The 12,797-nt window shown below is 36.6% G+C and overlaps 3 protein-coding genes across 3 annotated transcripts in view; 2 read left to right on the top strand and 1 right to left on the bottom strand.

The window, feature by feature from the left end:
* The window catches only part of LOC136985992 (CDK5 and ABL1 enzyme substrate 2-like), a 390,978-nt gene that overhangs the window by 68,528 nt on the left and 309,653 nt on the right, over nucleotides 1-12,797 (top strand). The gene's annotated exons all lie outside the window — the stretch shown is intronic.
* Nucleotides 2,639-4,714, bottom strand: LOC136986011 (52 kDa repressor of the inhibitor of the protein kinase-like). The gene has a single exon (XM_067283461.1). The coding sequence runs from the start codon at nucleotides 4,712-4,714 to the stop codon at nucleotides 2,639-2,641; it is 2,076 nt and encodes a 691-aa protein (XP_067139562.1).
* Nucleotides 4,732-5,511, top strand: LOC136986010 (uncharacterized). The gene has a single exon (XM_067283460.1). It carries the CDS (start codon nucleotides 4,732-4,734, stop codon nucleotides 5,509-5,511), a length of 780 nt encoding a protein of 259 aa, XP_067139561.1.

Here is a 12,797-nt window from a genome sequence, read left to right as displayed (position 1 = left end):
AAAAGTAAAAATTAATTTACGTGTTTACTTACGGTAATGATATACGAATTGAAACAACTCACTAATTACAGTTACCGTCGCGTCACAGGAATTGCTTTTACAATTCGAAAAACTAATGAGTTCACCGGCGATCGAAATGATATCGTCGGATGCCGTCACCGGTTTGTCAAGCAAAATTCGCGCTCGGCGCTAGGACGCAGGGATAGGCGTAACATAAAGAATAATGTTACGTAGCGTGTACAAGTCACTAAAATTTATATTAAGTCGTTACGTAGCGTAACGACTTTCAACGTAGATGCGATGTTCTGCTGTCAATACACGTCCGTAGTTGTAACTAACTTGGTATTTTTCGAATAGTGCGGCTCATAAAAAGAAATATTTACCTTCACAATTTTATACCAATTATTTGTCCTTACTTGGTACAGCGTCATTTATTCCCTACCGACGAATTTTGAAATTTCGAATATGAAACATTTATGTAATTACGACCACCAGAGCGCGTAACATATGTACAGTACCGTGCAGAAATTCTCTTAAATTTCCATATCTTCTCAATTAAAACTTTGCATCCGTGTTTGCTGTTTAAAAATCGAGACGTTTATCGCTAAATTGATGCGCAGAATTCGAATTTCATATTTCAATCTCAAATCCAGTAACGAGTTGCTTAACTTTCCGGCAACATTTAAAAACTGCATATGTGGCTCCATCTGTTGTTATATTTTATTAAAAACCTTTATATATTTTTAATTATTATAAAATGGCAAAAAGCTTAATTTTGAGGGTAAGGATGAATTTTATAAAAAAAAACTGTAAAGGTTAATAGCGAGTATAATCGTCATTAACCCTATTCGAGATATGATACACGAACCCCTTTATCTCCCCTTCCCCTCGACCTTTAATTAACCCCCTAATAAACGAACCTTTCTGCAAAATTTCAGAAATTTTTGATAATAAGTAGAGAGTTATTAAGCTTCAAAGAAGGTGAAAAAAGTCGTGCCCCATCCACACACAGACCAACATACATACATAAAGAACCCCCCCCCATTTTTTGCATTTCTCGACGTTTCGAGGTCCCCCGAGTCGAAAAAAGTAAAAATCTTGGACATTTTTTAACTGATCGCCGTACGTTTCCCTCTATTACATATAACAAAGCCGGAAAAGTAAAAATTGCGTTACTCTCGCATTCGATACAGAGAATTCCGACCCAAAATGGCGACAAAACAGAAATGTTGATACTAACATCCAATTCGCTCGTTAAGTTCGTACGATGAGAGTGGCGACTGCTACGCGACAAAAGCATTTTTGAAGAATAAATGAGAGTACCTGGCCGAACCCTTTCGATCGACGTTTTCCTGATAGATACGCCTCAGGCTTTCTAACACCCAAACTACACAGTAGATCGTATATCTACACGTAAAGATCGGCCAAAAAACATTGGAAGATAAATTTTTATTCGCTCCCAAAAACTCGATCCAACATTTTAAACGAAACGATGGGAGGGAATATCTCGGACTTACTTTACAAGAATGTAGACGTCGAGACGTCGAGTCTCCTCCTCATTTAAGTGAGTCACTACGGGAAACCGAATGAGTTTTATTGTAAATCCCTAAGAAGTTTCTCTCCTGTTGTATGTTATTTGCCATACATTACTGTGTAAACGTTTACCATACGGCAGGCAAAATGGAGACGCAACTGCGTACAAAGTGGCTGTTTGTTAACCGTATTAATTACTTGACGTTGGAAAAAGGCATTATGAGCATTTTACATTTTAACCAGGCATATAGTCGTAAATTAAAAAGTGCCAGCGCATCGAGTTCGAATAGCCACTGTCTACGGGGTTTTGTATGGGCAAAGCTCAACTTCGCCGCGCAATATCTGCAAAACGACTTAAGTGAGCCAAAAATGACCTATGTATTCGTAATCGGCGCAAAAACCTAATTAATAATTATTACTAAGTAACAGAGAAAATTTGAATTAAATCATAGAAACTATTAAATAGGCCTACCATAGAATTTGCCCGCAACACTAAACCGATGAATTTATGTAAACATTTTTTTAAAATAAAAATAACGTGAAGCACGTGTCGTGGTTGTAGGATAGCATTTAAAATTATAAACTCACCGCCCGCTTCTTTTTTGTTACGAATAGCTTGTATTGGAAATACAAGCTATTCGTAACAAAAATTTCAATATATTATAATAAATAAATATTTCCGCAATATTTTTTCTCCAAATTTCCTCGGGACTGCTTTAATTCCCCAACCGGGTTAGCGCCATCCGCCATATTATGCACCCGTGTATATGTTATGGACTAAGTGATTAATACGGGCATTACTCATAATAACAAACAAAATCGGGCACCGTAATAAATTTCAGGTGTTTTAACATAATTTATCCGATCGACCGGTCATTACGAATACTGCTATCACCTAGTCGGGAAAAGTGATAATACGCCGAGGAGTGATCATCCAACACACGCTAGCCAATCTGCACTCGCATCAAGGGCGTCGCCAGCCAATGGGCCAGAGGGGGGCAAGATGATATAAGTTGATAGAAGATATGAATTGTATGTAGGTAAAATAAAACGATTCATGAATTTTAAGAAGCTTAAGAAGATTATTTGAATTAAAACATAATCTTTATGGGTTTTTGGTGAATTTTTCTACTACTTTATTATTAAAATCCTTTATGTTCTCATTGATGATCTTTCTATGGACACTCATCATTGCAAGACCATTGAGGCGACTTTCCACCATGGTACTTCTTATCCAGGTTTTCATCCGTCTCAGGCTGCTAAAGGATCGCTCTACAGTACACGTTGTGCACGGTAGAGTAATCAAAATTTTTAGCGCTTTACTCGTTTCGGGAAAGAAAGTTTTCGTTTCTTTTAGAACATCCACAACGGCCAGCTCAGTTACATTGGGTTTATCCTGCCACAATTGTTGCCACAGTTCAATTTCGTATTTTATGTTTGGTAAATCGTAAAATTGAGAGAAAGTTTGGCAAGCTTTTGTGAGACTTTCCATGGACATGGTTTGCATTTGCGCCGGGTGTAATTTAGATAATGCGAATGATGGAGTATTTTCTTTTGCAAATCGTCTTTTAAGAGAATTAATAATGGAGTCCAGGTATGGTATTATTAAAGACCTTTTCCAGTATTCTGAAGGACTTCTTGCTGGATGGTTGCTTCGATAACTTTGTCTTCCAAAAATGCGCGGCACTGATGTCATGTCCTCCTCCAGTCCGAGTGTTTTTGCAATGACAAAAGCATCCCTTAAAATTTCATCTGTGACTTTATCGGCATCATCGCGGTGTCTTTTAAGCAATTGCATAATGTTCTTAATGTGCTGCGAGGCCTTGATCGCGTCCAAAGTTACAGACTGGAGTACGTTTACCACGGGTTCCATCAAAACCGAGTATTTAGCTATCAACAAAAGGCACAGAATAAACGAAACTCTTGAAGCGGCGGCACGGAGCTGGAATGCATGATTTCGAGTCGCACTGTTTCCATCACGCGATAAAGTTTCTAAGGCCTCCATTATAACATGAAAATTATCCTTAAAAACTCTGATGGTTTTATGTTTCTCGCTCCACCTTGTTTCGCAGAGCGTGGAAATATTAGGTATTAACTTCCTCCTCAAAATTGATTCCCGAAAAAATGAAATAATGTCTTTCGTGGTTCCTATGGTGTTCCGAATTTCAGGCAGAGCATTGAGATCATTGATTACTAGATTTAGTTTGTGCGAAGAACAATGAAAGAACAAAGCTTTAGTGTACTTTTTGCGTAAGATTGCTTGTACACCACCTTCTTTTCCGGATATTGTCGAACAACCATCAAATTTTAATCCAACGCATTTTACTGGAATAAGTTCTTCTTTTGTCAAAAATTCATCAATGGTTTGTGCGATAGATTTCGCATCCAGACCTTTTAGCTCAACAAATCCAACAAACACTCCTTGGACTTCGTTGTTTTTCTCATGAAAATAACGCAGTCCAATAGATAACTGTTCTGTTCCAGAAATGTCAGCTGTTTCGTCTGCTAATACACTATATGCTTCTGCTTCTTTTACTTCTTTTATAATATCTTCCTTAAGCACATCTCCACAAATGCTAATAATTTCATTTTGGATATCAACCGATCGATAGCTTGCATTTTTCTTCCCATGATCGATGTGTTTCTTCAAAACCACATCTCCCGCATCAATTCGCAGCTGGTACAAGTCCTCAAGAATTCCTTCACCATAATGTTTACCTCGCACCGCTAAGTCGTGGGATCCACAAAATGTAATACAAGAAACGATCGACGTTATAATTCTTCGATTTTCCTCAATACGGCTCTGAGAGTATTTATTGAGTTGCACATCGACAGGCAAATTTCCTAAAAATGATCTAGCAGCTTCCAGTGCCTCCTTATGAAAGTGTGTTTTCATGTGCTTTTTGCATTGATCGTGAGCATCATTAAACTTACGAAATGGTTTTACGATAAATGACCCTAATACACCTTTAACGGAACTCGGATTTGGCGGAAACAACGTGCAATATTTACAAAAGCCACCTTTTTGGCATCGAGAATATACCAACCACGGCGAGTACGTTTCCAACCATGAATAATTAAATTTTCTCTTTAAATGCTCGGCGTCTTTCACAAAGTCGTAAGCCCTAGGAGGCATCCAACAATTTTCAAGCAATTCTTTCTTCTTTTCGTGTAATAACATGGACGCTTGCCCAACAAATGACTGCGTCCACCAGCGTATATATTAAGCCTACTCACACCCCACTATATATACCAGCGCAGTCCATGGATCCATATCGATATAAAATGGCTGCATTTCAAGCGTTGATAAGAAGAGCCTATTTGTATTGTGATAGAATTGGTGACAGAAATAAAGAAATTGAAAGGATATTGCAAATAGCTCAGGCCCTAGGCTACAGGAAAAGCACCATAGTTGGATTACTCAAAAAGTATGAAAAGAAGAATGAGAAACAAGGATTAAATACAGCTCACAATAGACGCTTGAAGTTTACGTATAACAGTAATTTGAATAGTATTATGAAAGAAGTGGCTAGTAAGAAACAAGCAAGAATGATTTTAAAAAGGGCCCCAAGTTTATATAAGATATTGAGAAATGATAAAGATAGAATAAACGCAGAAGAAAAACCAGGTGTCTATAAAGTTCCTTATGAAAACATCCAGCTGGATGTTAAGAAAGACTACATCGGCGTCACCAACAGGAGCTTAGGGGTAAGGCTAAAGGAACATCGGTATAACGTAAAAAAAGGATCCAATACCACAATTTTATCACAAATGTCGCAAGTCCAAGGTTCGGTAGTAAAATGGGACGAGGCAACGATTATAAAACCAGTATCTTCCCCCACTTTATCAATGACAGCAGAGAAGATTGAAATATATAAGAGTAGACTACGGGAAGGATGTTTGAATGCGAGGGATGCTGAGAGCCTGTCGTCGGCGTGGAAATACATGATTAAAAAGTTCACTGAAAACTCATGCTAGAATTAGTTATTGGAAAACTATTAGTTATAATTTTTTTACTTTATCTTTATTTTTATTTATTCTCTTATATATTTTAATTTTATGTTTTATTCCGTTTCTATGGTATATTTTTTAAATTCTTGTTCTAAATTTTGATTTAAATATTTATATTCTATACATGGAACGTTTATGTTCCATTATCGTTTTGTAGACCTGAGGATGACCTGTTAATCAGGTTGAAAACGTTTGTGATTAAAATATATGTTTCTCAGCAAAATTAAGGTGTTCTATTATAGTTGTTTAATTGCTGAGCTCTTTTAATGATATTGTTAAGTAAGCCAATATGAAAAATTACGCTTGAAGTTTACAATTAGGCACGGGAAAATAAGAAGAGAAAACGATGTTACATTACACCAAACAAGAATAATAATAGAATTGAGAAATTAAGGATACGTATATCTGAAAATTTTTGTATTGCTGTTCTCTATAGTGTATAAGTATATAAGTATGATACTACAGTAAATAGCAATTACATTGCGTAGCGTCTTTTAGTACGCCTACATGACTAGGAAAAGTGAAACGTTATCAATTACAGTTAAACCTGTCTATCTCGAAACTCACGGGAGCGAGGAAAAATAGAAATAGATTTCGAGATAGAGAAGTTCTTGCATAGTAAACAATAGTAGATTTGATTGGAAGTACAGTATTTTATTAATACACCAGTAAATACACTACACACCTGTAGTAGATATAAATAAAACATTTTTACATACCTTAACAGAAATAGTTTGTCAATAGTTTCTAGTGCTTGACTTTCTTCAAACTCGTAGCGATGGCAGAAAACCAGCATTAATCGCAACTGTATTGTTTTCCAACTACAATTTAAACTATTAAAATATAGTCGCCGAGCTTCGAATTTGTAATTGACACTTCAGTCCATAATTTGAGATATAAAGGTTTTGGGAGAAAATTATTTAAGATAAACATTGAGAATTTATTGAATTTAGGCTGAAAATGTAGCAAATTTTCTTTTTAGTAAAGTAAAGAATAAATGTTAGGTTTTTTTAAGATTGTACCCCGAATACTCGTACGAGATGTCTCGACTACAAGGACTAACTGTAATAAAAGTTGCAAAATTCTTTGGAATATCAATCTCAAAAGATTGATATTCCAAAGAAATTTAACATTATTAAACTTTCGGACTCACTATTCTAGAATACGGTGACGGTAAAATTCAAGCGTAGAAAACATTCTTTGACTGGGAGAAAATAAGCACTTAAAATGCCTTTTCGCCCGTTCCACGTCTCTCTGAAACAATTATAACACCTGTTGGATACCAAACGATCACCAAAAAGACTTCCCTGTTGATTTAAGCGGTATGTGATGGAGCGCCGTCCTGAATAAACCGTGTTTTATCGAAATTTTCTGACTTGCGCTATTATGACGTTGGAATAAACAGCAGTATTAATAGTTTGATGAATGAATATCGGTCCAATTATGCCTTGGTGACTCATTGCTGCCGAGACAGTTATTTTCCGAGGGTGCAGAGGCGTCTCTACGTATTGCCAGGAGTTTTCGTTGGCCCAGAATAAATAATTTTGCCAATTGGCGTATGTGTGCGGACGGAACTGCGCCTCGTCCGAAAATCACACAAATAGAGCGTCCACGAATTTCTCATTGATCAAACTAAGAATTGGTCAGCCATTTTGCACTGTACAGTTCGTTCCGTTCCTGGAGAAATCGCTCGGAACATTTGGATCTCTTACGGATATGTTCCTGCAGTTTTTCCGTGCAAAATTCGATGGTCGCTGCTTCGCGATACTCCATTTTTCTGGCTAATTCTGTGGATTAAACAGCCTCTCTGATCTTCCGGATGTTGATTCGATTCGATGTTAGCGACTCTTTCCCCTTATTCGCCGGAGGTCGATGTCTATACTTGCTAAATAGATCGTAAAGCTATTGGATAAGTTGTGGATTCGACTTCGTACGCATCTCAGGACCAAATTCATTTATTGCAACTCGATACGTCATGTATAAAAAAAGTACTGCACAATCCAGATTTTTCGCTCAAGTTTTAAGGCTTCCATTACAAAAACTGTTTTTCCTTCACAATCTAAACAGCGGTGTTCTCCTCATCTAAACTGACAATCCCAAACTAATCTGAATGAGCGCTTGTTGTATTATAAAATAATGATTTTTCCTCGGCACGTTGCTCGAGAGACCCAGTATATACGGATTGACAAAATATTCGTACATCATTCTTCTATCATTCGATATTCAAACATCGATAATCGAAAAATTTAATGAAAAAGTTCGATTTCATTTCTAATGAAACCGAATTTTTACATTAGACTACGAATTCATAAACATTCGTGAAATTTTCAACGAATTAAATTTAATGGTTATCAAGCTTCTACATTGTCTTCTAGTCTGAGGACTTATAACATCTTTTAGGGAATTTTTAAACCTTGACACCAAGATAATTTTTTGGCTGTTCTACTTCACTAAAAAAAAATAATAGGAGATGTAGATTATTTCAAGAGAAAAATGAAAAATTCTAAAGTTTTTTATAATTAAAAATTCCTTTTAAGAAGATTAAAACAACTAAAGATCTAATATACAGTATCTTTCGAATGTTCTCAAATAAAACCAATAAAAATAAATGCCTTAAAAATTAGAAAAGAAAAAATGTATGTTTAATGTAGGCTATAGCCTTCAGTGAATCTGGAAAATAACTTGTAACACGAAAAGCATGTACTTTAAACTGAAGAGAGACAGAACTGTCCGAAATACATATTTAATAAAGAAGAACAGCCAAAAACTCTCTGGCGTGAAAGTGAAAACATTCCCCAAAAGGTGTGATAAGTCCTCAGACTAGAAGGCTTTTTTTGGCTTCTATCAAAATGGAAGCTTGATAACCATTAAATTTCAAAACAAGGATACAAAGCAAATTTTTATCGAATTAAATTTAATTCTTCTGGTCATCTAGAAATAACGACGAATAAATAATTATTCACCTACCGAAATATACTAAAAGATTAAATTCGTTTCGCAAAATATCGAAGCAATTCAATTCATTTACGTCTTTCTAGTAAGAGAATATGCATGACATTAAACCGAAAATATATCTATGGTAACTGTAGACACGAAAGGTTAATTAGAAATTCGCAGGAAATAGATGTATAAAAGTCATTAATTTATAATCTTTCATCATTTAACGAAACCGAAAATCGCAATGAAATAAAATGTAAACATCTTTAATAAGTATTTCGAGTTTAAATAAATTATACTGTTTTTATATTAATCTTTTAAAAATCACAAAAGGCATGTAAGAAAAAAATATTCAGCAACGACTTGCATAACTTTCCCGATGACATTTAAAATTGTATGTTGCGCCATCTGTTACGAGATTTTATTTTAAAAATTTTTATATTATTAATTGGCCCACCAGTGGCCGAGCGGTTCTGTCGCTAAACACTGGGAGTTCGGTCACGGTTTTGCGCCGCGCTCGGACAGGCTGGCCACGTGGAATTTTCCGGGTTTTTTCCACGTTTGTAATGCCTGAATAGGGGCCAGTTTTCCTTACAAGATCTTCCGGAGGGCATTTTTCCTCTCGTCACATCGCACCCCAGAGAAGGCAACAGGGAACCATTTTGGATGTAACTTTCCCCAGGATAGACCTCGGCGAATTACTAACTACTTATTAACGTGCGCCAGGTCAGCTCGCCGACGTCAGGATTTCTGATATGGCACGCAGAGAGAGAGAGATATTAGTAATTATTATAAAATGGCAAAAAGCTTAATTTTGACAGTACACGCGAGAAAAGATGAAAAACCTTGGAAACTTTTCCTGTATTATAAATAAATATTTGTATTCAAAACATCAATAAAGACATTTCCAATTTGTCTATTTTGAAATTTCTTACTACTTTCAACTGCGATATTTTTCAAATTCGATTTAAAAAAAAAAAATCAGTAGAAGCGCTCTAATTCGAACTAATTGGAGAAAGCCCAGACCGAATTAGCGAATTTCTTCAAACGTATTGTACTGTCCGAAAAGTAACTCTATTTAAATATTAGAATATTATCGTTTGCTTTAAACGAGTAAATAAAGTGGTTTGATAGATTTTACCACGCAACCCGGTAGTCCGAACTATTCCACACTTCTAAAACATCAAGAAAACGTATCGATGTTATTGCTAATGAATTTAAACATTTTCATAATTTGATAATCGAATAATTCGCCTTTTGCCTATCCGAATGAGATGTTTCGCCCCGGCAGGCGGACGGAAATAAGTTCCTATTTGATTTCTGGCAAAATTTTCAAAGGCTTTCCTAAAAGCTAACCAGCAATTATTTATTGTGACATCGTCTCAATGCCGAGCTTAAATTTTTAATCATATTTTAAATTTATTTAATTTAAAATATATGCTCTCCACCTCAAATTCGTAGTGTCTTGCCCCTGTACATTATACTTTTCCTGTTAGTAATGGAATCGTGCCGATCATCTATCTAACTTCTTTCGGGGAAAATTTTTGAATTGAAATAACGTAACTTCCGGTTTGCATGGGAAGTTCGTATATAGTTGTATATAATCGCGGCTTCCTGTTCCTCTCCTTTCCATATCTGGTCTCGTCTTTCATCTATAAAACTCCGTCCAAGAGATTAAGGAAGAAAAGACAGTGCGAATTTATTGGTCTACACTCTTTTCAAATTGCAGCGCAATAAATACGAAGAACTTTGAAACTAAATCGAAGAATAACTGATGTTCCAATCATATTCGCATTAAAAACTCGCTTTCGAGAAATATTTTCTTCTTTTCTGAAAGGCAATATTATTATTATTTATTATTTATTTATTGATGAATATACATAAGGTACATGCCCGGTGCCATTAAGTACAAAACCGGGTGAGAACATGAGATACATTAAGCAGTTTTCTGAAGAACAAGAATTATCTATAGTGGTATTAATAGGTTTAAATATTATAAAATACATAAAATACATCAAGAATAAAGACAATTGTAAAACGCTTCATCAAGAAGATGAAGCAGTATCACAAGACATGGTGCACAGATTGAGGACGAGACAATAAAGGCTCGCGTTTAACATATTTCGATAATGCATTGCAGAAGATGGTAACAAAGGATTAATGCCTTGTAGAATGTCATACATAGATGTCATTAACACACGCGTATGCGACATAATTACACGTAGTGTACATTTGAGGCAATAATAAAAAGTGTTTCACGAAAATAATACATTTTGAAAAATATCTTTATTTGCTGTTAAGAAACAAAATTTAATCATTACTTTCCCTGCTGTAATATATAACAGAGGGAAAGTAGCCTATGCCCATCAAAAAATGGCTCCCCGTTTACATTTTTCGACTTGGGGAACCTCAAAACGATGAGAAATGCAAAAATATTTGCGTTTTTTTCTGTACGTATGAATCAGCGTGCGGGGACACGATTTTGTTCACCCACTTTGAAGTTTAATAACTCCCGTGTCTTCTGTCGAACATTTCTAAAATCTTGCAGGGTGGTTTGTGTATTGAGGAATCGATGCTATAAAATTTCGATAGTTAAATATCGAGGAGATCGTGGGTCGTATTTCGAATGGAAACGAACTTAATGAAGATTTTACTGGTTATTAGCATTTGTAACTTTTTGCTTTTTATCAAACTCGTTTCCACTCTCAAAATTAAGCTTTTTGCCGTTCTATGATAATAATATAAAAAGTTTTTTAAAAATAAAATGTCGTAACAGATGGCGCCACGCGCGATTTAAATTTTTTTGCCGGGGAATGATACTCTAGTTAGAGCCCACCAGCGGCCAAGCGGTCTTCGTTCCCGAACCCTGGGAGTTCGGTTGTGGGTTTGCGCCTCGCTCGGACGGGCTGGCCACGTGGAGTTTTCCGGTATTTCTCCATTTCTGTAACTCCAGTTTCCCTCAAAAGACCTCCTGGAAGGCGTTATTTTACCCCCCGCGCGCATAGCCATTCCATTTAAAGCCGGATAATCGGACGCATCCGTCCATATTCTCGTCTTTCGGTGTAAATAGCCTATAAGAGCTGCACACTCCATATTATCCAACGTAAGAAAGATACTGAAGTCGATACTGAATTTTTTTTTTTTTTTACTTGCTTATAAGAACTGATTAAAATGATACTACTTTATTATGTGAGATCGAGGGAGGTAGGAGGAAGTCGTATCTCTCCTTTCTGGCGACAGGTCGTAGACCTTTCACTTGTCAAGATGGCTAAGTTTATGATTTCGGTCCCGAGAGTCGGGACTCTTCTTGTTGGGCGAGTGGATGGGAGGTGAGATGAGGTCGACGATAAGGCGAAAGCGACATTCGAGTCAAAGAGGACACCATTTAACCATTAAAACAAGATTTATTGGAATTAAACAAAGGACACGATTGCAAAAGTTGACTAATTTCCCTAATTCGCGTAGGATTCGAGAGAGAGCTTACAGGTTCAGTTCATACCTCATTATTAGTTTCCTTATCGAGTTAGCCCTTAGATATCCAAGAAGTGTATATAGGTATCCGGGAATGGCACACTTTTATAAAGTCACGACTGAGCGCGGTGACGACCTGCGATGGCGTTGGTCCGGCAGAGGATAAGAGACTCCCCGACGGGGGGAAAGAAGCGGCTTTTATAGTTTTAGGCTGGGAAAATCGGTCACGTGATCGATGGTTGATGGCGATTTCGGGTCATAGGTGTTCCCGAGACCAAAAATATATGACGAATTCGGACGTTAACTATAAACTTAAGTTGCAAGATGATCTGTATACAGCTTAAGAACAATGGATAGTTGGCAGTTATACGGCCAGGGACGCGTATTTTCTCGGCTAGGAATTTTTTCTATCGAGGATGTTTATAATAGGAAAAATTATTACAATTTTGAGTCTGATGGAATTTCAGATCTCACAATTATAAAAGTTATAAAATAATAAATAAAATGCAAACAAATTCAAAAAAAGTTCGATTGGTTCCTTCACACAATAGCGAGGTTGTGGCCGAAGTTTTCAAGGCAGCGCTGAACGTCCGACACACAAGTTTTCGCCTTAAAAAAATATGACTGCAACCTGGCTATTAACGTGAAGAAACCACGGAAAAATCCACGTGACCGGGCAAAAACCCGCCGACTACCGGTCTCGGTTGGTTTTATCGACTCGGCCATTAGCGGGCTCTTACTATTTCCAAAGAAGCACCACCCGCAGTCCACTATTTCCAAAGAATTTCCACCCGCAGTCCCTATTTTTCGGTGTAGTGTGAGTAAACTCGTGTTCGACTCACGTT

Source organism: Centruroides vittatus, unplaced genomic scaffold (genome assembly GCF_030686945.1).
Source record: "Centruroides vittatus isolate TY-2023 unplaced genomic scaffold, ASM3068694v2 contig_986, whole genome shotgun sequence".
Lineage (NCBI taxonomy): Eukaryota > Metazoa > Arthropoda > Arachnida > Scorpiones > Buthidae > Centruroides > Centruroides vittatus.
The sequence above is the reverse complement of the archived record's forward strand: the minus strand, read 5'-3'. Positions and strand labels throughout refer to the sequence as shown.

Bases quoted from the DNA above. Each gene is read 5' to 3' on its own strand.
- LOC136986011 (XM_067283461.1), bottom strand. From the start codon at position 4,714: ATGTTATTACACGAAAAGAAGAAAGAATTGCTTGAAAATTGTTGGATG.
- LOC136986010 (XM_067283460.1), top strand. From the start codon at position 4,732: ATGACTGCGTCCACCAGCGTATATATTAAGCCTACTCACACCCCACTA.